Source organism: Syngnathus leptorhynchus, chromosome 12, assembly GCF_054491065.1.
Source record: "Syngnathus leptorhynchus isolate UIUO chromosome 12, UIUO_Slep, whole genome shotgun sequence".
Classification (NCBI taxonomy): domain Eukaryota; kingdom Metazoa; phylum Chordata; class Actinopteri; order Syngnathiformes; family Syngnathidae; genus Syngnathus; species Syngnathus leptorhynchus.
In genome coordinates, this window is record NC_141206.1 from 3,286,879 (window position 1) to 3,313,241 (window position 26,363).

General features: G+C 39.1%; 2 protein-coding genes across 3 annotated transcripts in view; one reads left to right on the forward strand and one right to left on the reverse strand.

Moving 5' to 3' along the window:
• Window positions 1-179: 179 nt before the first annotated feature.
• On the reverse strand, window positions 180-26,358 carry stxbp1a (syntaxin binding protein 1a). 2 transcript variants are annotated; one of them, XM_085925378.1, is made up of 21 exons: window positions 25,109-26,358; window positions 24,189-24,363; window positions 17,429-17,478; window positions 16,895-16,976; window positions 16,713-16,789; window positions 15,915-15,993; window positions 15,165-15,268; window positions 13,886-14,034; window positions 13,051-13,135; window positions 12,770-12,900; window positions 12,571-12,678; window positions 12,416-12,476; window positions 12,063-12,128; window positions 11,900-11,980; window positions 11,454-11,592; window positions 10,802-10,911; window positions 10,406-10,507; window positions 9,592-9,677; window positions 8,886-9,040; window positions 6,491-6,648; window positions 180-1,795 (listed from the first exon to the last, which is right to left on the reverse strand). In XM_085925378.1, exons 2-20 carry the CDS (start codon window positions 24,223-24,225, stop codon window positions 6,539-6,541), a joined length of 1,812 nt encoding a protein of 603 aa, XP_085781504.1. In that variant the 5' UTR covers window positions 24,226-24,363; window positions 25,109-26,358; the 3' UTR covers window positions 180-1,795; window positions 6,491-6,538. The 2 variants fall into 2 exon arrangements, with proteins under 2 accessions (XP_085781504.1, XP_085781505.1); XM_085925379.1 differs by lacking the exon at window positions 6,491-6,648 and having other exon boundaries at window positions 25,109-26,356.
• niban2a (niban apoptosis regulator 2a) overlaps window positions 25,220-26,363 on the forward strand; it is a 28,893-nt gene continuing 27,749 nt past the window's right edge. The window contains exon 1 of the mRNA XM_085925377.1: window positions 25,220-25,690. Within this exon, the coding sequence (XP_085781503.1) occupies window positions 25,636-25,690 (55 nt within the window). The 5' untranslated portion in view covers window positions 25,220-25,635. The remainder of the gene's footprint in view (window positions 25,691-26,363) is intronic.

Genomic DNA, 26,363 nt, shown 5'->3' on the forward strand with positions numbered 1-26,363 from the left:
CTCTGAGCCTCATCTCAGAACAATTAGTAAAGAGGAACCGAATGAATGAGTAAAATGTAAAAAGGAAGGATTTATAACCATGATATGTTAGCTTTAAATATCCAATTGTATACTTATTGTGTGATCAATACTGCACTGTTCATTCAGCAAATATGACCAATAAGTTAGAGTCTTAAACGTACTGGAAGCCAATTTATTCAACAGCCTTAGTACATATACTATGTTACACATGGAAGTATTGTTTGTGCTTCACCACTCGCAAACATACATTCCCAATAAGTTAAACAGTTTAAGGACAGACTAATGTGCTGATATTTTTCTCAGATAAATTCCAAAAGAAATCAAGCAGTTAATTCTACCGAACAGCAAATAAATAAAAAAAAAAGTAAGCGTTTGCAGCACGGAAAACTTTTTATAGTGCAATATTGTTTGGCTGGAGGAGAGGAAAGGGATGGAGGAAATGAATGCTTTGTTTATTTGTTTGTTTTTTAAGTCTTGCAAAGCCATTCATCATTGGAGAAGATTTACATTGCACCAAAGGAAAAATCAGGCCAAGAAAATGCATATATTTCTTTTTTTTCCCCATTTGTTTTCCAACTAATAGCTACAGCTAAAACATTGCAAATACAGCGGCATCTTATTGGAATTAATAAAGGAACGTTAGCACTACTTCACAGTCCGAAACATCACCAGTCAACAGTGAGACGCTAAACAGTAACATATGGCGTTACAACACTACACAGTGCATGATCCAATGAAACATCACTACTAAGCAATAATAAGACTGACGGGATACAATACTGAAATACAAGAGGCCTTTTGAAAGATTCATTTAACATGAAAACATTACGTTGGCTGGGATGCTTCAAATACTTTGACTTTCCAGTCGGAAAGGAATGAATGATTCTCTTCAAAATCACCAACTGACAGAAGCACTTAGTATCATATACTCCATTTTAGTTTTGTCCATTATTAGCTCTCAGTCAAACGACACTCATGTAGGATTCAAATCCTCCCAATTCTCACTTAAAATCCTTTGTGAGAGCGCTACGACGGCGCTAACCGAACACGACGGCAAAAATATTCGTATGGTGAATTTACATAGTCTGAACTAATGCGGCGAGTCTCGGGCTGAGTGGTGGATGCTTTAGTCGAAGTTTTCAAAGTGGAACGGTTTTTCAGTAGAGTATCCAAACACAACATCTTCGAGGGGAAAGCTAGCTCCCAAAAACATCCACACAGGGTACAAACACAGTTAACAGTCCAGACAAGTCCAAGCATGCTACTTGATACAAACATCTCAAATGGGCAGCAGGGGTGACTCCTCTCTGGTTAAATATATTTTTATATATATTGCATGTTGATTGATATGCTATATTTTACAAGCGGCACACCCTTCCTCCACCCGCTTTCACTAGACTGACACAAAGGCTTGATTTTGTTTGACATATTCTAGCAGGTTTTATAGCACACTATTACATTTTGGTATGTTCCCTTTTAAATGGCCATATTTTCTAGATCTTTATATCAGGTTCTTTTGTTGCATACTTTGTAAAACATGAGAATACTTGTGTTACTCTTTTGTTGAAACATATATTTTTGGGGTCATCTTAGACGTATTCTCAAGCAAGATGTGCACACAAGAAAGGATTGGCTGATGTAAAGGGAAAAGTAAGGAGGAGAGAGATTGGCTGATGGGTGGGAGGGGATTTTTAACTTGTCACTTCTTCGTCTGGTTTGTTCATAGCCTTGAGCTGCTCCAGCAAGCTGGTGGGGGTAAAGATGTTGGTCGATCCTGAGGGCACATACAAACACACAAAATGCCTGCAGTTAGATATGAGTTTGAACACAGGCACAGAGGAAAAATGTGTTTTCAGCTCTTGCAATGGAAGAACTACTCTACTGGTCGCTGCGGTTATTGACTTCGATCCTTCATTGGATTATCCTTACAAATGCTTTTCGCATCTCTCAAATGGATAATAACTGACGATTCAGGATGTACTTTTGGGTTAATGCAATTTAAAGTAACAGTTTAACCGTCATCACCATCACAATGTCTCACAGTTCAACGAATTTCAAAGGATTTATTTGAAAGTATTTTGCTTCTTCCAAAAGAAGGACACGTTTCAACAAAAGGTGTCAGAAGCAAAGATAAAAAAAAAAAAAAAAAACATTTCTTGTCAACTCTTACATATTTGGTTGGCAAATTCAGCTATTTGCTCCTTTGTGCTCAGACTAAACTAATAATAAGTACAACTTTGGTGCCATCTTGTGGCATCTTGGTGCCAAGTAACTCTTGTATTTTGAAGTAAGTTGAGGAGCTTCATTTGGACAAAAGTAGGGATTTGCTGCCATGTTGTATCCGAAGACTTTTTGTTTTTGGCGGGTGTGAGTCGAGTACTCAGGGATGTTTGCTATTTGCAGTGAGCCTTGTTGCTTATCCCTCACAATTGTTAAAGTAACAGTAGGTATCTTACTATTAACATTGGTTAATGTGTATTTTTTTACATGTAGGAAAGTTGAAAAAGGGAGACTTTCACATCACACCCTTGTCACGACATACTCTATTATCCTAAAGGTTCTATTATTTTTATTATTTAACCTTCATTCATCCAAAATACCGGTATCTAGTTGAGAAGATTCTCATTTGCAGTGCTGACCAGCCAATAGAAAATTACCACCTTACTGTTTTTATCTTGAACTAAGCGTTAACAAACACATTACTTGAACAGATGAAATAATTAACAATAGAAATAATTTCAGCCTACAGTCGTGGCAGGTGGCGTCTTTATACTGAAACTAATTCATATACACCTACAGTAAAGTTATATGTCATTACGTTAGCATTATTGCTGAGAAAGGAGAAGGTGCCCAGGCTGGTCCACCAAGGTTCCGATTCTGGGGTTGCTAAAGCAATGACATAAATTATACGTACTCATCGCAAGAAATTGTAGAATCAAAATGATTTTGAAATTATTTGAAGGTGAGAAATATATTCTGTCGCTTTAAGGTCTTCATCGGTTTCGATTGGAGTACATGAGAATTAAACGTTGATGATGTAAGATGAAATTTCAAGACAGCTGAAGACACATTTGACTTTTTGTTTGTTTGATTGATGTTTTGTTTGTTAGTTTTGTTTTGTTTTAACTTAACAAGTGCAGGAGTGGAGTAAAGCAAATATCTTAGCAAATTTGGTTCAGCCTAATTAGCATTTTTCCCAAATAATTGTTTCCGAAGTTCTTTCTTCTGAAAAGCTTCGGCCATTTGATTTACTCCTCACAATACACAACATGTGAACTTGTGTTGTTTGTTTCCACTCCAGAGCTGCATGACATGATTTTTCCACTTTAACTGTCAATTATTTGTATGAATTCCAGAAAATTACCAAAATAAAAAGAAGCACCAAGTCCAATTTTTTTTTGTTTGTCACACTGTGTCAAAGTGGATTCATTGTATCTCAAACATGCTGCTTTGTGCCTTAGAAACAAACAATGCTTCGACTAATTAAAAATGAACTACAATACTGATTTCTTGCACATGGCTAAATCTACACCTAAAGCACATAACAAACACAAATACTTGCTTTAAGTAGGCGATGGCCGTTTTTGTGTGTTGAATATGTACAAGACAGTATGTGCCAAAGGGGACATACTGCTGACTTGCGAAACCACAAATAAAAATTTGTTCGGAAGTGATATCGCTTTAGCGGCTACATTTGGGATGAGAATGATGTGCTGTGATGATATTTTCTTTTGAGAGATGGGTATTGACATGGTAATGAGAATATTATCTAAGACCCCTTCCAAGGATGCATGTCATGTCAGTATAATATTTCCATCAATACAATGTCAAAACAACGGGATAAAGAGGATTTACCTTTGTTGTCTACCAATCAGTTTTATTTAAAGAACTTTATTTTGCAAACTTCAAATAAAGGTCATCACTTCGGTGCCTTGGAAAGTCTAAAGGCGAGTGGGATGAGGTGCTGTAGAGGCCAAAAATAACCTTAAAATGTCTCTCTCGCAAACATTTGTGGACGCAAACATGCACGCATACACTCGTACACGCACACAAGCATCCACACACATTAAAAAGAAAATTAAAAGAAAATTCACCAACGGAAACGCTTACTAAAACCAAAAACCTTCACACGCAGAAAAAAAGTCATCATATATGTACGTATATCTGTGTGAGAGTAAAAGTAAATAGATGAGCATGAAAGAAAGCTCAAAACTGGAACAATTGGTCTCTGTTAAAAAAAAAAAGACTAAAATGGTCATAAATTTTTTTTGAATCCGACAAGAATAAATACACATTTTAATGTAAATTAGCTCATAATAATTGGACATTACTTTTGTATTTTGGTTCAGTAGAATTATTATCAACACATTTAACACACCTGGACAAGAATGATGGTAGTTGTACTAAGTTCATTTTGTTTTCACAATTATTTTACTGGTTCTTTTATCACAAACACTTTTTGACACTCTGATGAAGGCGGAAGTACAAGCCGAAACATGTCAGGTAATGCAACCTAAAATATCTTGTTTGTGATAAAAGAACCAGTAAAATAAATAGGACTCGAAAATGGTACTTGAAAATTATTTGAAAATGATTAATTCCAGAGAGAAATGTGCCGCCCTGCGCCAGAACGCTCGGGCTCAGTCGCAGTTTGTTTGTCTCGTAACAGGATAACGACACAAAACAAGCCAAAGACGAGCAAAACGTTCTTATGTGGCCCTTCTTGAACCTCACTTTAAATCCTATTGAACATCTGTGGATAAAGCTGAAACATGCGCCCTTCAAACTTAAGACAATTGGAGTAGTTTGAAAAGTGGAGCAGATTATCCCCTGGTTGCTGCAAAAGTCTCACTGAAAGTTTCAAAACTTTTTCGACTGCAGTGATTGCCTCAAGATTGTCCAGCAAAATACAGTTAGGGGTACTATCATTTTTGTTTGTTTGTTTTTCGGTTGATAGTTCACCATAGTTCAAAAAGTCCGATTTTTCTTTGTTCATTTTCATGTGCAGTATTTTTACTTTTGTCAGGTACAAGTTATTTCCTTTACCACTTTAATTAACAGAGAGAAATCAACAATTTTGTCCACAGATGTATTTCACAACTGGAAATGCTAACGCTATGCAGTCCCACGCTCGGACTGTTGCTATGACAGACTGTGTGAATTTTTTTTCCTCATGAGTTTCTAGTGTGGGGGGGAGGCAAAGGCTATTTTTGGCCTATGCAGCACCTGGCATCAATGGCAGCTATTTGTGAAGTATCCTAGTTGTTAGGTTGCTAAAGCATATCAAGTGGAGTAATGCTACAGAGCCACACTGTGTCAGCAAAGATGCATTATACACATACAGATAATGTAGAAAAGAAAAATGCAAATCTTGTTTCCTCTTCACCAAATTAGTCATATGTATCAGCGATCTCTGCTGACAATCCGAGGCTATGTGAGCATGTGATGATTCTACAACACAATGTCAAGGGAGAAAGAAGATTCTATTTCAATAAACGCCAAACATTCCTGAAAGAAATCAAAGTGATTATTGTTGGCCGAGAGCTTATTAGAAAAATAAACAGACAGTAAAAAAAGTGATATTAAAGATGGAACTTGGGGTAGATTAAATCTGAAGTGAGCGGTTAACGGTGAGCCTTTATACCATTGAGGGGCGATTTAATCCACCCAGCGGAAGATGATAGGAGGAGGCAGCAGGGATGGGGCTTGGACAACCTACTCAAGCATGGGCGCTCTTCAGCACATCATTTTATCTTTATATAGCCTTTATTCGCATCTGTGCAGAGCAAATTTTTGTGTGGTTCTAGTTTCGTCAAACTCCCTGAAGTACATGCGTGGTATCTAACTATTGCATGTATACTACAGGAAGGACCTTTTGACTCAAAGTTCAGATCCGATACGGACTGTAATATTCAGAACCAAAGTGACATCCACAAATTCTGCCTGATGATATTGCTCAGTTTCATTGTTACATTGTCAGGTACAAATACAATGTGTTTTGTATCGGGCCTGACTGATGTGGATTTTTTTTAGGCTGATTTTGATACAGTAAATTAGCAAAAGGTTCATTCACATTTCTCCTACACTGTTGTCTTTGCCACAGAGTGAGGGATGACAGAGTGACGACAGACATGCCATTCTCAGATTTCAAAACATAGTTGTATTTTAAATATATGATGCAGGGAGAGAGAGAGAGTGGTAACTGTATGAGCAAATATGTTTGCAGGTAACTGTATGAGCACAGATGTTTGCAAACAAAGATTTTTGCTGACTTTGTGGCTATTGTCCCTGATAGAGAGGCCCATGCAGTGAGAAAAGGCCACGATGTACCCATCCCTGAGGGTCACGAAGAGGAAGAGGTGGTGGAGAAAAAAAAAAAAAAAACACTACTGGATGATTAAAAAGAAGAACAAGGAAGCCCTTGTGCTGTTAAAAGTTCAGAAAGGGCTTCTTGAGTGGCTGCCTTTACTTTTTCCTGTGTGATTTCTCTCTCCCTCCCTCCCAATCTGTCTCTGCCTCACTCGTCTGAGGCGTCTGCGTCCTCAAAGGACACCCTAGTGGACTCTCGGAAGTCGGGGTGCTGCAGGTCCGATAAGAATTTGTTGGGGGTGAGCATGTGGGTGGAACCTGTAGGAGGAACAGAGGTGGCTTCACCACTCGTCTTTCAACACATGCCAAGGCCCTCATCCACTCAGCAACAAACTTTTTTTTTTTGAAATAACCAACAAAACACATACACACTCACTTAACCGTTCACAGAACACACAAACAGGGACATATAAACATTACATTGCCACACAAGTGTGATGCACAGCAAAACAGGAACATAGAAGAGAGCAGCACAGAGAAGCATTAAGACAGCAAATCAACAATCCAACGGAGTGTAACGTTAAGGGCTATATAACGTAAGGCACAACACAGAAAACAAACACTTTATTGGGATTGTTAGTCTGCATTCTGGAGTTACTATATATATTTTTTTAAATATATTGCAATGGCACAAACGAATAAGTACACACCTGACATTCTTACCTGTATGATTGTCAGTAATAGTTTTTTAAAATTTACTATAGCGTTTGCTCATTGCTTAAATTAAACTGTAAGGAAACATACTTATTTTTGTGAAATTAAACTGTAAGCAGACATACTTATTTTAATGCCGTTGTACTGTACTTCAATTTTAGTGACAGATGGGCATCATCAAAGGCAACATTTTCTTTTTTTTTTGTTTTTTTTTGTCCCCACTGGTCAAGCCACAGAACGGTACAATCCTGAAGAGCTTGCAGAGAGCTGATCATTTGAATCAGATGTGTTGGAGGATGGAAACATTGAAAACACACGGGACAGTGGCCCTCAAGGACCCGAGCTGGACACCCCTGGACTATAAGATATGATCATAGCACAATTTTTGAGTACTTCCCAAGCATGTGTGATGGCATCTTTATTCACATTTAAAACATCGGTTAACATATTGAAAATTGCAATGTGTCTATCATGCTTAGTGTGAATTACTACCTCTTTGTGCTATATTTTATGGGTGTCCACACGTTCTTTTCTATTCCATAACTAGCCTCATGGAATGAAGAACTTCATCTGGGGTGTTGGGGGCGGGGCTTTGGTGACTGTATGCAGTATACAGTACAATGAAGCTCCGTACATTTGTGAAATCACCCATTTGGGAATTTTTGGGGGCATCTTGGTGGCGAAATGAGTTGAGGAGCTTCCTTTAAAAAAAAAAAAATCCTGGCAGCAAGATGTGCGCCTTATTTGATTGATCGTCAACTTGATCACGAAGCGACACGTGACAATTTGATTAAGATTTATAAATGTTCAAAATTGATGAATCCTGAGCAGTCGACATGTCCACATTTGCTGACTTGCCTATGTTCCACAGAGTTTCGGTCGCAATCACATCAATAGTATGACTAACAATATATTTATTCTCCAAAAGTTGACATGCAAATGATTTGGTAATATAAAACGCCAAGTGTGTTTAAAGGCTTTTTTTGTATTGTGTTTTAAAGTGCCTTAAATATTAAATCAAAGTAGGTATGTAGTATAATTTGGTACGCACATTCGGGAAGCACTTGGGTTTATTGTATTAATTTGTTGATTATATACACAATGTGTACAGAATACAAATATACATTGTTTAAAGGTTTGAGGTAGCCTCAAAATGAGGAATAAAATCATTCTTGAATGAGGAAGGGTAAAATATGCTTCAATAAATCATAATAATCATGAGATAATAAATAAATATCTTTTTTTTTTCCGTGTCTGTCAAGGACAAACTAATTGCAGCCAACGCAGCTCACATTTAACTCAATCTTGTTCTGAAGTCAGATAAGATAAAGAGCTGCGATTTTTAGGGCTTAGTTGCTTATAAACATCATAATATAAGAACTTTTATATTTCACTTTCAAAATATCTTGTAGAATGAGATGATTTGAGTGGTTCTGATTCTGGTTCTAACAGTTTAGTTGAGTGGTAATGCACAGGAAAGAGGCGCTGATTAAATTATTTGGTTGCATCGTGACAGTAATCGAGGCTCCGAATAGCAATACCGAAAACATGCATTCATTTGTAGGTTGGATATTAATAGCAGGTTTAAGACGTTTGTAGTTGTAACTGTTGGATGCTTATATAGGTCAGTTGGTGGTGGAACAGGATTTCACATTTCTTCATAATTACATTTGAAAATTTGGATTTTGGAGAGAGGATAATCCACATGTCCCACTGTTTGCCTTTTAAAAATTTAAAATATTGTGAACAGTGTGGTTTAACATCACAAGAGTCATGTCCATGAACTACACGTGAGGCCGGGTTCTTCTTTAGCCCCTGGCCTCCCCATTTGCACTACTCACCAATGATGGCTTCCCACTTCCCATTAGCCTGTGTGACCTCGTAGGCACAGCGCATCTCACTGAAGGACACTCCCCCAATGATGAAGACCATAACCCTTGGGCCGGTGCGGTATTCTCCAGGTGTTTTGTTCTTGTGCCAGTGTCCGTATCGAGCACTGCCAAGAAACACAAACGTGTCACCTCAAGTGCAAATGAGTTTCTTGGTTCTGACTGGTCCAGTATTCACAACCCCACGAGAACATTATGTTCACTTGTAGAATTTAATAATGTCCAATAGGAAAGGTTCAACACTCCAATCAATCGACCAATCAAAAAAAAAAAAAATATACATACATGCATACATACATAAATAAATTCGACATTAGTATGTTTATCAAGTTTTCAGTTATGTTTGTTTACTCTGTGTTATTCCTTACTAACAAAACATTTACAGAAATTTGGTTCGTGTCACTCTCCAGTCACAAATGTGGGACATTTCCACAACTCATCAACACCTAGTGACTTTTCAAATATTGCTCTGGGCTTCATCTCCTATCCATAATTACAATTGATTTGTTAGAACCATTCGTTGTAAATACATGCATATTTGTGTGTGTGTGTGTGTGTGTGCATGCGTGTGTGTGTGTGTGTGTGTGTGTGCATGCGTGTGTGTGTGTGTGTGTGTGTGTGTGTGTGTGTGTGTGTGTGTGTGTGTGTGTGTGTGTACCTGACAGCAGTGGTGCTGAAAGAGGCAGAGGACCGAGTTGAGATGTAGGGGTAGTGCTTAGTATCCAGCTTATCATCAATGGCATCCTAAAGAGGGACAAAAAGACAAATACTTTTCAATTAATAAATCCACTCACATAAAAACAGTAATCACTCGTTTATCGCGGACAATTGGTTCCAAGACAACCTGTGACAGGTAAAATCCGTGATGTAGAGAAAATTTATTGTTACAATATCCATAAAAAACTTTAATGAACCGTAATTGTATTTTTAAACACTGTATACGTGTTTATTTGTATTTTTAAACACTTTTGTAAACATTTTAGTCAAACTTATTTTCATAAACATTCTTCTTTATTTAAATAAATAAGAAAATAAAGAAAATAAATACGAGTAAATATATTTTTACAATATCCACACAAGACTTTTATGAACCTATATTGTAGTTTTATACACTTGATTGTTTTCTAAACACTTTTTTGTAGTTTAATTGTATTTTATTGTATTTCCTCACACCTAGGGACAATTTGGAGTCATCAATCGACCTACCAAGGATGTTCTTTGGGATGTGGGAGGAAACCAAAGTGCCCAGAGAAAGCCCACGTGGGCAAGGGGAGAACATACAAACTCCACACAGGGAGGGCCGGAGGTGGAATCGAACCCGCACCCTGCTAACTGTGAGGCGGACGTGCTAACCAGTGCCCCACCGAGCCCCCTAACTTCTTGATTATGAAGATGTTATTAAATGTAAATCAACTGAAATTGTTTAATTCAAAACTATGCATTCTGAAATTATTCCGGACTTGTAAACGCACCTCCATAATGTCTTTGACCAGTGGTGTCCAACGCGACAATTGGTAGGTCTGCTCACTGACCCGTTCCTTCCTGTCCAATTTCTTGCCTCGACGGAGGGTTGACTGAATGAAAGAACAATTGTGGAAAATTGTAACACCACTATATTTAATGAGCTAATACCGCTTGCAATAGGAAACAACATACCATCAATCTGTTATCTATAATTGTGTACAGTATTTTATGTCCAGTGGTAAAAAAAATGTGTATCCCTGTGTACTTGATACTTTTATGTTCAATTTACGTATTTACATAACATGCTGTATATGGCACAGTATTTGTATGTTTTTATTCCTATAATTCGAATTAAAGAGTATGATCAAAACGAGGAGTCATAAGAAGAGAGTTGAGAGAGTTACGTCTGTGACAATGGGGACTCCCAGATGCGCCATGTTAGTGATGATTTCACTGTCTTCAGGGGGAATCTGTGCATGCTGGATGAGTTTGTTCAAGTTCTCCTCCGTGATGCCTATGGACACACATACATTTTACAAATGACATGAAATCACCTTGCGCACAATATATCTGTCATGAGTCGTTTTTACTTTATGACGTACGGACAGGGGAGCAGTTATGATCGCTTTTGGGTATTTGAGCCAAGGAAGACGCCATTACACTTTGGTTATTGTCATGATTTGAATGGATTTAGTTTTATTTGTCCATTTTTTTTGTTGATTTGTTGGACTTTGGCCATTGTATTTTCATTTGTTCTAGTGAGGTGTACTATGCCTTTTTGTTTTGGAACATAAATTAGTATTCTAGACTCTTGCAGTCTATGCCTCCCTGCTTCCCTCAGCTTGGGTTCTCCTTACAATTAGGATACTGGCCCGAGGTGTCAGGCATCGTAAGTGATGTTTGCAATAATAATAATAATAATAATAATAATAATAATAATAATAATAATAATAATATATACAAATATAGTTCTGTGTATGTGTCTAAATAAAATCATCAGGATACTGTAATCATTAATAATACTATAGTATATAAACTGTGTTGTGTTCTTCATACCATTCTTGAGGAAGATGTAGAGCAGGATGATGCGGATCTTGTCATATGTGCTGACGTTGGCATCCAGCAGAATGGGCACGATGGCCCTCATGGGATCTTTGATCTTCTCTCCCTCAGCATCCGTGCCCATCGCAAGGTCCTACAACACACCACTCAACATGTTTGTGTGTCCAGGTGTCTATTTTTTGTTCTTCACCCTCTTAAAAAAAAAAAAAGCAATGTGATCCCACCAGTCCACAGAATACGTAATACAGTACAATGAGCATGCTCCACTGTCAAGATAGAAACCACAAATCTCACTCAAGGGCCATATAAACCTGAGGATTATTTTAACCAATCTGGTGTGTTGACTGAATAAATCTAATACTTAAGAGAAAGAAATGTTGCAAAATACAATGATCATTTTTCTTTTATTTTAATGTGTGAAAACATTGCTCCCTCTTCACCTGTTCCACACGGCACAACTTGTCGACTGTTCCTTGGTAATGCTTCATGCAGTCTTCAGCAAGCTGCAGGTGAGTGGAATACTGGAAATCGCAACACATGGTTAGCATTCCCACATAAACTAGGACAACATGAATAAAATCACCCATGGTAACATAACCACACCTTGCTGAGTTCCTTCTGATATTGAGGCATTTTCTTCAACATCTGGGACAAATCCCTCATTGTGGTCTGTTGAACAAACAGCAAGATCAATGGTTGCTTATCACAAATTCACTGATCAGTTTTATTATACAGTACAGTATCTATAGAATTGAGACAAGTATTAGAACACCATCTCTCTCTTGGAATTTAAAAGTGTAAATGTATACATAGTAAAAAAAACAAAAAACAAATTTGCCTCACTGTTTCTTAGAATTGTCCAAAATATCTTAGTATGCTAAACAAATAAAATTCAAGGGGAACCGAGAGCTGTAGTCGCAGTCCTGGTTCTTAAATAAATGAATGATTCATGTTACCTTCTCTCCAGTGTTCATTCTCTTGCTGGAGGAAAATTCCTTCAGCTGGCGTGTCACTTCTCTTTATGTCCCAAAAAAAACAATGTTGATACAGTGTGATTATGGACACTGCATTACAAACACTGAGAGGATGGATGAATAAGAAAAGTACTCACTGAGACACCTCTGCAATGTGTTTGTGTCTCAGGCTCACCCACAGGTCATCGTCTTCATGCAGAAGAACCTCTTTCTCACGAGAGTCTCCGATACCACTTGTGTCATACCTGGACAAAAGCAAAATGGAAAATGCGTGATGACAAACATATTTTCGCTTATGCCTTTGATTGCATCTAAAAAGCAATTATTTCTGTGTACTTGTAGACGTCGTTTTCAATAGGCAGCAAGTCATAGCCCATAGCCTGGAAAGTGAGCTCATGCAGGACAGGTGAGACGGGGTCAAAGGCCCTGTCCAGGATGATAAGTTGAGAGCGTGCCTTGTCTGGACCCTGCACGTACAAACACGAGATGACAATTCTTTAAAAATAGACATAGAGTGATTAATAAGTACTTGGTCAAAGGAGAAAACAGAAAATTACCTCACTGGAGAGTAGTGATTCAAAGATACAAATTTGGACAAAGGTAGAAGGAGGACTCACCTCTCCCATGGTGGGGTCATCAGCCTTGTAGGCATCCAGTTTATCCTGAACAAGCTGAGCCAGGGTTGCGTTGTCTTTGTAGTCACTGATGTATTGAGACACAGACAGAAATATCATCCCACAAATACAGTGCGTGTTTTTGTATGTGTGCACGTGCGTGTGTGTGTGTGTGTGTGTGTGTGTGTGTGTGTGTGTGTGTGTGTGTGCATGTGTATATCCATCTATCCATCCATTATCTGTACCACTTGTCCCCTAATCAGTACTCCACCGGACCACCCATTAAGCGATTCTCAACCAAGTAACGAAGGTTAACATATCGTTTTGAAAATACAACATTTGGATTGATTTTGTGTGTTCCTAATTTCTTTTCTTCTCCTACAATAACTGAGAAGTACTTTCTGATTTCTTCACAGGATTCAAATTTTTTGAATTCCTCTTTTATGTGGATTTCATCAGCTGAGCTGAAAGCCAAAATTTGTGAAGAATAATAATATACAAATTGAGCCTTGAAACTGTTTCAATTGTGGATTCCAATATTTGGAATTCCTGTTTTTGTGGATTTCCTCAGCCGAAAGCCAACATTTTGTGAATAATAATAATATACAAATTGAGCCTTGAAACTGTTTCAATTGTGGAACCTGAACCTATAGTATATGAAAGTTTAACTTTTCGAACGGAATTGTGGGAAAACAAACTTTTCCATGACATTCATTTTTTTGGAGTCTATTTTACATTGGCCTCACAACAAAACATCAACGTGAGTAACTTCTTACTAACATGACAGCGTTCCAAGTTTGTGCCTATTGCGATTTAGCAGTGTCCCCCTTGTGCTCACCCTCTGTATCTGACAGCAGGATACTCCTTCAGTGTGGCACACAGAGTGGCCAGTTGCTCAGCCAGCCTCTCCATCACAGGGTTCTTCAGCTGGGTCTTATGAGGGCTGTAGAAACTGTGGAAAGCATCAGCATTGTCCAGAGAGTACACCTGTGTTCAGAAAACAACACAACTCAGATGGGGTTGACATTATCAGCTCCTGCCATTTTGACAATCCTTCTGCCTTGTTTCTTGTCGGTGTTTGTCTCTTTCCAGTCGACCTTTATTCCTCTCCAATTCCCATCTCTCGTGTCCTTGCCTCATTTCCTTTCTACGCTTGTGGTTTTCCTCCTCTCCTCCCCTTAGTCAATAACCATCCCTGAATCCTCCAATCCCATCTGCGCACAGTCACATGACCGTGCTTCTGCACCACAGAAGGGTCCCCATGATAGCTCTGCTACGATTGGCAAACACTTGCTGTGTGGCTCTTGGCTTATCCAAAAGGGGACTATGCATCAGCATGTGGGCGTGGCTAAGCAGCAGTTTGCCTGGAGCAGAAAATCACTGACTCTGAATTAATAACAGTAGACAGGAGAGAGCAAAGCATTGTGGGTCAAGGAAAAACATCCAGATGAGATGGACGAATACCAAATAAATGTTGAGGGGGAATTGGGATGTTGGGTAGGATTGATTACACATAACATATATGTACATCCAATACATGTTGGACAGGTTGGAAAATAGGGTAGGACTAAATGGTCCTATAATGGTTCAGAATCTAATGATATGGTAATGGCATGCGAGGACCCCCATGGGTAAGTCATTGGACCCCTTTTGTTCTGTTATATTAACAGAGCACCAAAGTTGGCTGTCATATATTCAGGTGATACACAGCTATATTTACGTATCAATGTCCATTCACGCCCGTGACACTTTTTTGTGTGAAATCTTTGCCTTCTCGTAGATTTACAGGCTGAACCAGGGAGGTCTACCACCCAGCATTGAATGATTGGATGTTGGTGGGCGTGGCCAAAGCTCGGCTGTGTCACATTTTTTCCCCCCATATGCTTGTGTTTTTATTGAATCTTGGACGTCAGCACCATAAGAAATATTGACACCGTTGGAGGTCCACCCCTCCAAATATTTCTAAATTCCTCTCTGCCCGGTCACTCAAACGAGCAAATCCAACCAAGAGAATTGAACATTTATTGAGAAATATCAAGACTTAGAGGGATTTGAATAAACCACTTTGGATTTTGTTTTCATCTGTTTTTGAAATCGAATGAAATTACTATGATTACCTGAGATTCATAGGGCAAGAACGCAATGTTGATCTCTGTCAGTGTCTTGATGGTTTTGGAAGCGCGGCTCTTCACCAACTCATTGAATAGAGGGTCGGGACAAGCTGGTGAGGAGAGGAACACAACTGTAAGAATGTTTTAGGAATACGGCACTCTGGGTTTTTCAACTAGTGTACCTGGACAATCCAAGCAGTAACGCAAATTATTGGATCACCCATGTCAATGTAATTTGTAGGTACCACGGTTTTGCCGGTACTCAAGCACATCTCTGCTTTCCCCAAAAATATCAATAAATCTTTCTTGTGTTGCATTTGGCTGCCCTGCCTCGTTTGTGACATACATGTTTGGTGTCATTTCCAAGGAACAGACAAGCAACTGTATTTGCAGATTTTAAAGTCTGAATCATGCAAGATCAAAAATACAAATCAATAAGCACTAAATGACCAATAAAGGAGTTATTTTTATTCTTATTCTGATCAACCATCATCAGGGAAGCGTAATAGTCCAAATATAAACAGACTGTTAACGCTGACTCTAATTAGTGGCTATAAATGTGTTCCAAATGAAGAGGAATTAAAAAAATTAAAAAATACAACAAAAAAATGTAAACAATAATATGGATAATAATGAATAAGCAGCACACTTACAAACAAATGTAAAATAATAAATAGAATGAAAAAAAAAAATTTAAAATGGTAAAAAGTTGGAAATTGCGAAACCAATAAATTGGGCCATCTTGCAAATACTCACAGTCGGTGAAGAAAACATGGGCTGCTTTGTATTTTGCTGAATGAGGGTCCTTGAAGTCAGCGATGAGGGAATGGACAGACTGGGAAAGAAAAAGAGCTGTGACAACTCTTTTGTTACTCAATAGACGTTGCTTCTCCTCGAGGAATAAGTACAGCTAACATTTGAAAAAATACCCAAACCGGACCTACCAAAACCTAAAAAATGCCAACATGAAACTATTTTTTTTCATTTTGATATAAAATACAGTTGTACTATTACACAAGTATTAGTATTTATTATTACTGCAGATGGGATTGCAGGGAAGTACTTTTGGCAGAGGTACATTGCAATTTCTTTCAGTTAGAAACAAAACATAAGGGAGGTCTATGCTGACGGGCTAAAGCAGGGGTGTCAAACTGGCCAAATTTGGCCTGCAGTGTATTTTATTTGGCCTGTGAAGAAAATGTGTGCATCGACTTTACGTATCAGTACTAATATTGAGATTTGTTTCACTTTTTAAAAAATAGAGCTGTTGCTAGTATTTTTTTATGACCATTAATGTTTATTTTTAATTTGAACAGTTTTTAAGCTCCGATTATTTATTAGTTTGTTGTGTAGCCTATACTATATATAATGAAAGGTTCATACATTAATTAACATAAATTGTAACCTTTGGCTATCTGAAAGTTAAAAAAAATGTAGTGTATATAATTTTGAAAAATTAATAGAGGGTTGTGAATCCATGGTGTAGTTTAGAACTGCCATGAGAGAGAGAGACAGAGAGAGAGACAGAGACAGAGAGAGCATGTGCATCCTCACCTTCTCTGTAGGTGTAATCAGAAAAATGGCCTCGAGGCTGGGAAGAGGCTCTCGGCGCTTGTTGATGTCCTCCACAACTAGATGAATTGCATAGGAACTTTGTCATATCAGTTGCAGATGCCGAAAAATACATACAGTACAATTTCAAATGGAAATACGTTGGGTGAGGCCATTTTACTTACTGGTGATGCCCTCTGTCATGATGTCTGTCATCTTGCAGCAAGAGGACAACATCCTCATGCTGAGCTGGTCCACAATCAGGGCCTGAAAACAGGAGATAACATACATACTTAATGTAGCCCAGCCCACAGTAAAAAAAACAGCTGCAATAATCTATTCATCCACCGTTATTTTTTTTATATATATTTTTTTATAGCACTTGTCCTTCTTTGGGGCAGCAGTTGACCTGGCACGCATCCCAGCAATTTTGGGTGAAAACAATTGCATGGTATATAAAGACCAGCAACTATTGACAACAAGAGATGAAATATATCAAAGATGTAAAAAGAAAAAACCTTCGTGTTACAAGTTGTCGGGAAGTAAGAGTGCATGTTGAATGGACACTGTTGAGATGTGGGGCGGATGTTCAATGGTCACCACAGTTTCATGTCATCAGAACAGAGTTTCCACAGTAGTCACAGTGGACATTCTATGGCTGGTCCTCTTTGGGAGGGGTTTTACGTGGGAACTGTATCGTAATTAAAGTAGCTTCTCACCTTCCATTCTCCCTTCTTCTTCACCTTCTTGATGACATCATTCATAATTTCTACAACACAAAAATAAAAATCAAATTAGAATATTGTACTGTTGTGTGGAAATACATTTGACACAAGAGCTATGTACAAATGACATGGACAACACACCTTGCTATAAAATCTATGTTGATTCTTTTGTTATAAAACATCGATTCAAAGATGTGTGGATACAATAACTGAGGTAAATACAACAAGATAAGTAGATGCTATTTGTTCTAAATTGCACACAGAATAACAGCATGCACACTCTGATGAAGGCGGAAGAACACGCCGAAACATGTCAGGTAAATCAACCGAAATAATTTGTCTATGATAAAAGAACCAGTAAAATAATCTATAAGTGAAGACAAAATGAACATAGTACAACTATTACGAGAAAGCATGCACAAGTTAAGGACTTTTAATCAGAACAAGCCAATGGCAGGTATCAAAGGTAAATGCAACAATGAGCTTGATCCTTTCCTAACAATCTATGTTGTATTGGGATTTATCTATTTCAAGTCTTGGAACAGGATACAGAGTTACTGTCATGTGATCATAATACCCTTTAAGTCTTTTGCAATAATGATGATACATCAACAATACCTGATACATTCCTGAGTTTATTGGTTCATTTGAGAGCAAGTGGAGAGGCTGGCAGCAACAAAAAGATAAAAGTGCAAGAAGGGAAAAACAGGATTTGGCAGCGGACCCCTGTGAGTCACGGGAACTGGAGCTGACCTCCTGTGGGAAAGATGAATCTGGAATAGTCCCAATTCAGCCCACTATGACTCTCACTAAATGACACAGAGGGTGGGGGCTTAACCTCTACAGCACACAAAGCAGAAAAAAATGACAACTAAACCAGGCACTTTTTATCTTAAAATGTCTCTTGTTTTCCAAGAATCAGTGGCTCCAGCACCACCGGATGAGACGCTTCCACAAACAAAAGGGCCCTCCGTCACTTGCTCTCCCATTTCCTCCTCTCGAGCTGACATTTCCTCAGGCTCTACATTACAGGACTTTGCTGATATTGTCTCGCTGATGAATACTGCAAGACCATAACTGTCACTATACTGGAATCTTGCAAATGAGGTACAGATTTTGATTCTAAACTACTGGATCATAGCACAATTCCATGTTTCACTCAACACCCGTGTTTTAATTACACTGCAGCATTGTCTTTTTTGGGTTACTGCAGAATCACTGCAAATTATATTATAACAGGCGCAACACTTCTTTTCACATGGAATTGAACATAAAGCTCCTGAACATGTCAGTAGGAAACATTCATGTGATTCGTATGTCTAGATAGTCTTTTGGACAACATAAGAAAAGCACAAGTCTGACAGAGGGAAAGGAACCTGATCAAACACAGTGCAACAGCTGTGTCAACCAAAACACAACACACACACACACACACACACACACACACACACACACACACACACACACACACACACACACACACAAAAGCCTTATAATCTATGTCCTGTCCAGTTTAACAGGATATACATCCTTACGCTTGAACCTTCAAAAAAGAAACAAACGCCATGACAATGTCCACCTATTTTTTTTATTTTTTTTTTAGCAATCATCTTTAAAAATTGACTCACATCTGACTGACCAAGTTTTCTGACTGGACATGTCTTTCGAAAATGCCTAGATTGTCTTGAATTTCATTGTATCCTGCCCAGATTCTTCATCCCATGGCAGATCATAACAGAGCCTCCTTTACAGTTTTTGAGCTGTACTATCATATTTATCCAGCCCTGTTTCATGAGTTTGTTTTTAAAAAACATTTCTGTTGAACTACAATTCAAAAGCAATGCCTGATTTTTGTGTTTGTTTTGTTTGTTGTTTTGTTGTTATTCTATAAGTCCCTCTGCAGTACAAGTCACACCAGCCATAAAATGCATAATAAAGAAGGAAAAGACATATATAAATCGCACCGGAGTATAAGTCCTATTTTTGGGGAAAAATTTGTTGACAAAATCCAACATCAAGGACAGACATGAATAGGCAACAACAGGCTTGAACGGTACGGTATGCTAACGTTACATAAACACAAACGAAGAACTGAGAACGTGCCTGACATAACATATTAAGTGTTATTCAGATAACTATAGCATAAATAACATACTAACAAGTTTACCAAACCATTCGTGTCACTCCAAATGACAAATTCCAATGAAATTTAAAAAAAAAACTTTGCTAACACCAAAGGTAGAAGATGCGGCGCTTCCTCTTCCACACATAAGTGGCTCGAGTATAAGTCGCACACCCGGCCAAACTATGAAAAGAAACTGTGATTTATAGTGTGCAAAATACGGTACTACTTATAATACTACGTACCATAATCAGGAAAAGAGAGAAACAAAAAAATTTGAATACAGCATAAAACTGGAAGTTTGCATAACAATTGATATCAATTTGTTTTGAATACAGCAATGCAATGTTGATTTAGTTATAATATGTTTTAACAGTTTGATTTGAGTACAACTGTGACAGTTTAATCAATTTCAAGAGAGTTGGAGTCATAATCCCGAAGGCACCCCGGGCATCGTCCCTAGCAACAGGCGGCACTTGCACCTTCCAATCACACAGTTAAGCGTCTCCCATGATGCCCTCCTGTAGCTTGACCATTTTCTTATTTAGTTCAGACATCCCAAGACAGAGCGTTGTCATCATCTCTCTGGTTTCTCTGCTCTCGGCCCTCAGGTTCCTTTCCAAGGCTGTAAGTCCCTTGTTTCCAAGGGCGCCAGACTTCGTTCCTTTCAGCTCTTTTACAGGTGCAAGCCCATGAGGGTCAACGTCGTGTGTAGATAGTCGGGTTGATTACACTGAGAACCTAAATTAGAAGATCTATAGCTCATGATACTGTTGGGAAGTGCCTGTTCCTGCCACTATGAGATCTGCTCTCGTCTCGGTGTGCCGTCAAGACTGCAACTCCCTCTCATTTATGTATTATTCAACATTCCACAATATTGTTTATGTATTTTGGTATCAACGTTTGACGACAGTGTTGAAGGGTTTTTGTTACATTTGCACTCATCAGCAGCACAGGGACCAGCCTGTGTTGTAGACATAATACAAGAGATTTCTGTTCCAGTATTTGACACCAGCCACTCGTAGCATGTACGTAGCTCCTGCTTATTTGCAGGTGTTCAAATATCAACAGCTCAAGGTTATTTTGTCTCAGTCTGAATAGGTTTTGTACATGTGGCTTTTCATCTTTCTTCTTTAATACAGAACATCTGTAGGGTACGTGTGCCATTTGTTTTCATAGTCACAGAAAGAAAAAGATTTATACTGTCACAAATTCACATTTTCAATCACCATTGACCTACTCAGTAGTGTTTTCACAATAGATTTTGACTCCAACAGCTGTTTTGTTGCTCCTTGCATCTGTGAACATCTTAATATCCACCAAGGTGGACACTCGTTGACTCTGTATTTTATTTGATCCACGTTCAAGTGATAATTTCATTGGTTAATTTTCCTTAAATAATGAATTATTACTTTTGTCTAACTCGTTATTTTTATGACCTCAGTTATTTGTTTTTAGGAAATTTTCTGCAAATTATCATGTGTAGAACAGTATACGTGTGTGTGTATAGACAGAGAGAAAAAGAGAGAAAGTGAGAGAGAAAGAGAGAGAAAGTGAGAGAGAATGCCTACCAGCTCTGACGCAGCACTCTTCCTCAGTGTATAATTATAGTATGCTATATAAGCCTGATTTTAGAACTGAATTTAGAACTGTCTTTGTGCTCTATAACCACAGCGACTGTGTGTGTGTGTGTGTGTGTGTGTGTGTGTGTGTGTGTGTGTGTGTGTGTGTGTTGTGTGTGTGTGTGTGTGTGTGTGTGTGTGTGTGTGTGTGTGTGTGTGTGTGTGTGTGTGTGTGTGTGTGTGTGTGCGCATGCACATTTGTGAATTAACAGTCAACATCTACATGTGCGTGCTTCATGATTCACAAAGGGTCGAGGGCTGCAGGCACTGCAGCAGACACTAAAGCCAGACGAGTATGATGCTGTGGTTCAGTGATGTTTCCAAGGTCAATTTGCAGCTTTATAATTCTAGAGTGCATGCAACACCATGTATTCTTTCTTGCGTCAATTCACTGCTCTTTTGCACCGTGAAGGTCCAGTCAAATTTATTTACTATGTATGTTCCTTTAATCAGAAAAATGTCTGAAAGGGCTTCACATGTCGAAAGTTGACAATTATTTTCGACATCGCCTGATCTTAGGGAAGTCTAATCATACATCTCAACCAAAACTTGACTATTTAGGGATTTGGGATCATGTGATGGGGATTGTTCCAGTCGTGGTATTTTACTAAAAACAATCTTGTTTGCCTGCATTTCCAATCAGATATGTTTAAATGTGTCTGTCCAAACATGCATGGCAGAACCAATTTATGAACCTGATGACCACGACACAGAGGCCATACACATTTTGTGTAGGCATGGGTTGAGTAAAAATATCTTGGTAGCTCTGCAAATCGCTATAGAAGTACAATTGCTAGGTGACTGTGTAGAATTTGTGCTTACGAGAGTAGGCCAGCAAAGGCCAAGGACGCTTTTTTTTTTATAGTTAATAGTAAATTCACATGATTTGTTCCTGCCAATCAACAAACTAATATATATGTATATAATATATCATGTATAATATATAAGTATAACTATATAAATATGTGTGATGCGATTGGCCACTTGGCCTCATTTTCCTTCTTTTCTTGAAGCACTGCACACTGCCCATCCCCCATTCCCAGCTTCTACATCTATTGCTGCAGAAAAGACCCATGACGGTTCATCGGCCCTCCCTCCCTCCTCTCATCCCCTCCACCATTCACCTCAGCTATACAAAGTGCAGGTGTCACCCTCTGCATCTCAAGCCCAGCTACTACTTGGTCCTAGTGCCAAGTTCAGAATGGTATGAAAAACAATTGAGTATTCAGGGCCTGGCTTTACTTAGATGCACAAGTATACATGAACTGGTAACAAAGCCTTAATAGGTAAAAAATTCAGGGCTTGTGGAAGTTTTTGCATCCGATTCTCTCAGGATGTTATTTGACGTTATTTATACTGTACAAGTCCAGTATCATTAGGGCAGGGGTGTCAAACTCATTTTTTTTCACGGGCCGCATTGTAGTCATAGCTTCTTTTCGGAGCACCTCATATTATATACAGTAAAAGCTACAAAACAAACTGACAAGTCGTTTTCAAATCAGACGAGTAAAAACTGGTCAAATATTTAAAAAAAAAAAAGATATCTTTATAAGTGAAGGCAATTTGCAATTCTAGTAATGACACAGAAATTTGATGCACAATTTGTCTTCACGGGCCACATAAAATGATGTGGTGGGCCATATCTGGCCCCCGGACCACCTATTGCATTGTGCAATATTTTGATAGTGATATAATATAATAAAATACTCTGCAAAGATGACACACAAATATAACATTTGCATTGGTGTCAAATGCATATTCTATGTCAGTCAATTGAAGGCTACACAATGAACCTGTTTACAAGCTTATTATTTGTGAAATTACTTTTAGTTCACAGTCAATGTTGGAAGATTCAGGGGCGAACACATTTTCATCACTCAATAAAATAGCATGCAACTTGTCCAATATAGTGTGTAATGCAAATTGGATGGCGGTTCCATAAAGGACAATTTACATATGTTTTAACACAGAGCATGATTTATTTATTTTTTAATAAAAAAAATGTAGTAATTATGCTGTCATAAAACTATAGCTCCAAGGTGCAAAATGTGATCTTCACTTTGAAGCATCATAATTCAATTATATAATTTCTAATGATGCTAATCTTGATTTTCCTCTTGAAAAGGCACTTGAATAAGAATAGGACAAGCAAATAATTTCATGCCCGACTCAATTACAAATACGTGACTTTGATCATCCCATGCCTGGCCTGGCGTGGCAAGACCACCGATACTTGCATCCGTGGGCCTGGCCCAAGAAGAGAATGACACTGCGCCTCCATATTGAGCCTGCACCAGAAACGCACAGAAGCTACCGGGACATTCTCTTCTGAATAAATAAATCGGGACTGGCGGTGAAGAATGCTTGGATTGTTTTTGTAAATGTTTTTTTTTTTTTTTTTTGCATGGCATGCAGATTGCGGGCAATCGCTTGCATTGCGGCCATTAAAGCCAATTTAGTAGTCTTGGGTATTTTTCCGCCATGAAGACATGCAGCAGTGTGATGCTTGTATCCAGTGCTGTAATTTACGCAAGCGCCACATCCTCCATCAGGGGTGAGGCACTGCCGAAAACACTAACCTCTGGGGGATCAATTTCAAATAACACGGTAATTATAATAGCATTAGGATTGCTGTTATTATTAGCCAATCAAAACATAATGAGGATCGTGTATTATATTAATGCTGGACAAGACGCAGGTTTTTGTCTGAAAGGATGGACGTATTGGCGTTTCCACATTAGTCATCAGTGGTTCGTCGCTGATCGTTCACGCCAAATTGGCGCAGAGCCGCCGCAAGAGCCCAGCAAGACCACCGAGACTCTGCAGGTTACCTCCATCACTTTCACTGCTGTGTTTCACTACAGCATTTACAGCGAGACGTCAATAGCACCACCTTCATCCTCATCCTTCATAACCACTTGCATCCAGTTACTTAAAAACAGCAACAAATATATTTGCACCGAAGATGGTCATTAATGCTAATTCGGAACAATAAAATGCAGATTCTTACTTTCTCCGACCACCGCCTTTAATCCGATAGGTGCCATGATGGTGCCTAGTGTAGAGTCGAGTGCTTCCTCCTCTAGTCCGCCTCCTCCACTCGGTGCTCACCTCCTCCCATCACTGCGGAGGAGCCTTCACAAGTAGACGTCAGAACGTATCCTTCCGCCCTTTGCGCAACATCACTGGGGCGTTTGGAAAAAAGTCTTATGAGCCATTAAACACTTAAATGTTGTATGTTTAAGGGAAAAACACTTTAATGTATCATCCGCGGTTAAAAAGGTGGATTGTAATGCGGATTTACACTGGTAGTGACGGTAAACCATCCAGCCACATAATTAGGGAGGCAGCAAAACCTAAACATCAGATAGAAAGACGGAACTATAGTAAAAAAAAAACTGATATCAATAATGTGGAATAAATGATCAACTATGTATTGCCTTAATATATTTTTGCACATGGGTGAAATGACATAATGCCTAATGACGTTCTTCTACGCGTGTCAAGGGGACCCTAGAAGAATTACATGACTACTTAGTGAATCAGAACTGCACACTCGTTGACAACTAAATTCGGAGTCACCGCGACATCCAGCGCGTCACGGGTACTAGTTAGCTACTAGTGTCGCTAATGTCAACTAATGCAAACAGACATTGATGGTATGCGCCTTCGTCACTTGACTTGTATCTAAAAATCAAACTGTCCAACTACTGATGCAAGACTTTATTGGGAAATCCAGCAATCAGAACATCAGCAGTAGGGTATCAAACGCTTGCCATGACTAAAATAACTAACCGGTGTGTTTGAATGTTACAAAAAGTGTCCACAAGGTGGCAGCATGTATCTTTCAGCATGAACATCAGAATACATAAGGGGAAAATGAGGGTAATCTGTACTTCTACCACAATGAAACAATAGAATCGGCCTTACCATGCCACCCTGCGAAGTAAGCGTTCAAAATGAACCTAAAATATCACCAGGCGTTCACGGACAGTGCCGTGCGCAAGGAATGACATATAAAAACCTCATATAGGTTGTATGGTGGCCTTCATCTTCAAACAATAGTGTGGTAGAGTCATACTATTTGATTGTTGTGGAGAAACCTAGCGGCTCGTGGCCACACCCAAAGCAGGGCCGCCTTAACACGTTGAACTAGTGATGACTCCCAGAAGGTGTGTCCCGACTTTCTGAAGCAGAACCTCCTTCTCCTCGATCGTCCCCGCCTGCCGCCAGGGTGTTGCCACTCCGCCCAGTGCTCGGAACAAAACGAGCAGAAACAGCAGCCGCAGCAACGCCGAAGCTTCGCGACTCTCTCGTGAAGACGTTTTAGCTTTCGCCTTCGGGCTTAGGCCGAATCATTGTGCTACAATTCGGGAATCTAGTTGCACTCGTCCCGGAATTTACACGTCTGCAACCAGTTCGGATTGTGACCGAGACTTGGAGGTTTTACTGCAACCATGGGGGACGTGGTTTCCTCTCACCTGGATGAAGGCAAACGGGAGATGATTACAGGTATGAAAGGAGGGAGTGCCTCAACAACACCCTCTAATTTGGCACAAAGCCCAAACTGGAACGACATTTTGGTTTGAGTCACATTTTATTTGCCAGCTATTAGTGAGCCGTTGCTCGTCGCTGTACAGTGTAGCCCAGAAGCAATGTCAAATATCTATTTTAACACAATTGCACCGGTTTCTTCGTTACTTATTTCCTAATTTTGCTCATATTATGCCGCCCCAAATAGATGATCAATAACAATCATTAGTTGGCGAGGGAATCGACATAATTGCTGGGCAAGTGTCATCCACCATCACCTTACCCCCGTGTCAGTACAAAAACATTACATTTGATCACAGCGGAGTATTCTACTCAAGCTTACGAAAGAGTTGTGTTGCCCAATGTGCTGCTGGCCCTCTTCCTAGACATAATAAGTAGGTTTTCCCAAAAGCGAGCATGTTTGTATAAATTGGTAGTGGCTGCTATGTATTTGAAGTCTCGGATTCCTCCAGCCTCCCAACTGGCGTGTAGACCCGAAGATTGTGTGCGATTCATTCCAACCAAGCGCAGAGGCTACGTGGGGCAGAGGAGACGTGTCGAGGCCGGTGTCTTGACTTCTAAACACTCTCCACTGAAAAGAGCGAGCTGAAAAGGGAACACATTACCATGAGGCTCATTTAAGGACGTTTGC

Bases quoted from the DNA above. Each gene is read 5' to 3' on its own strand.
- stxbp1a (XM_085925378.1), bottom strand. From the start codon at position 24,225: ATGGCACCTATCGGATTAAAGGCGGTGGTCGGAGAAA. The intron at 15,269-15,914 runs GTGAGTATTTGC...TCTCCTCACCAG, and splicing joins CCATGTTTTCTTCACCGACT to CTTGTCCCGACCCTCTATTC. The intron at 14,035-15,164 runs GTAATCATAGTA...TTCTGAACACAG, and splicing joins TCTTGCCCTATGAATCTCAG to GTGTACTCTCTGGACAATGC.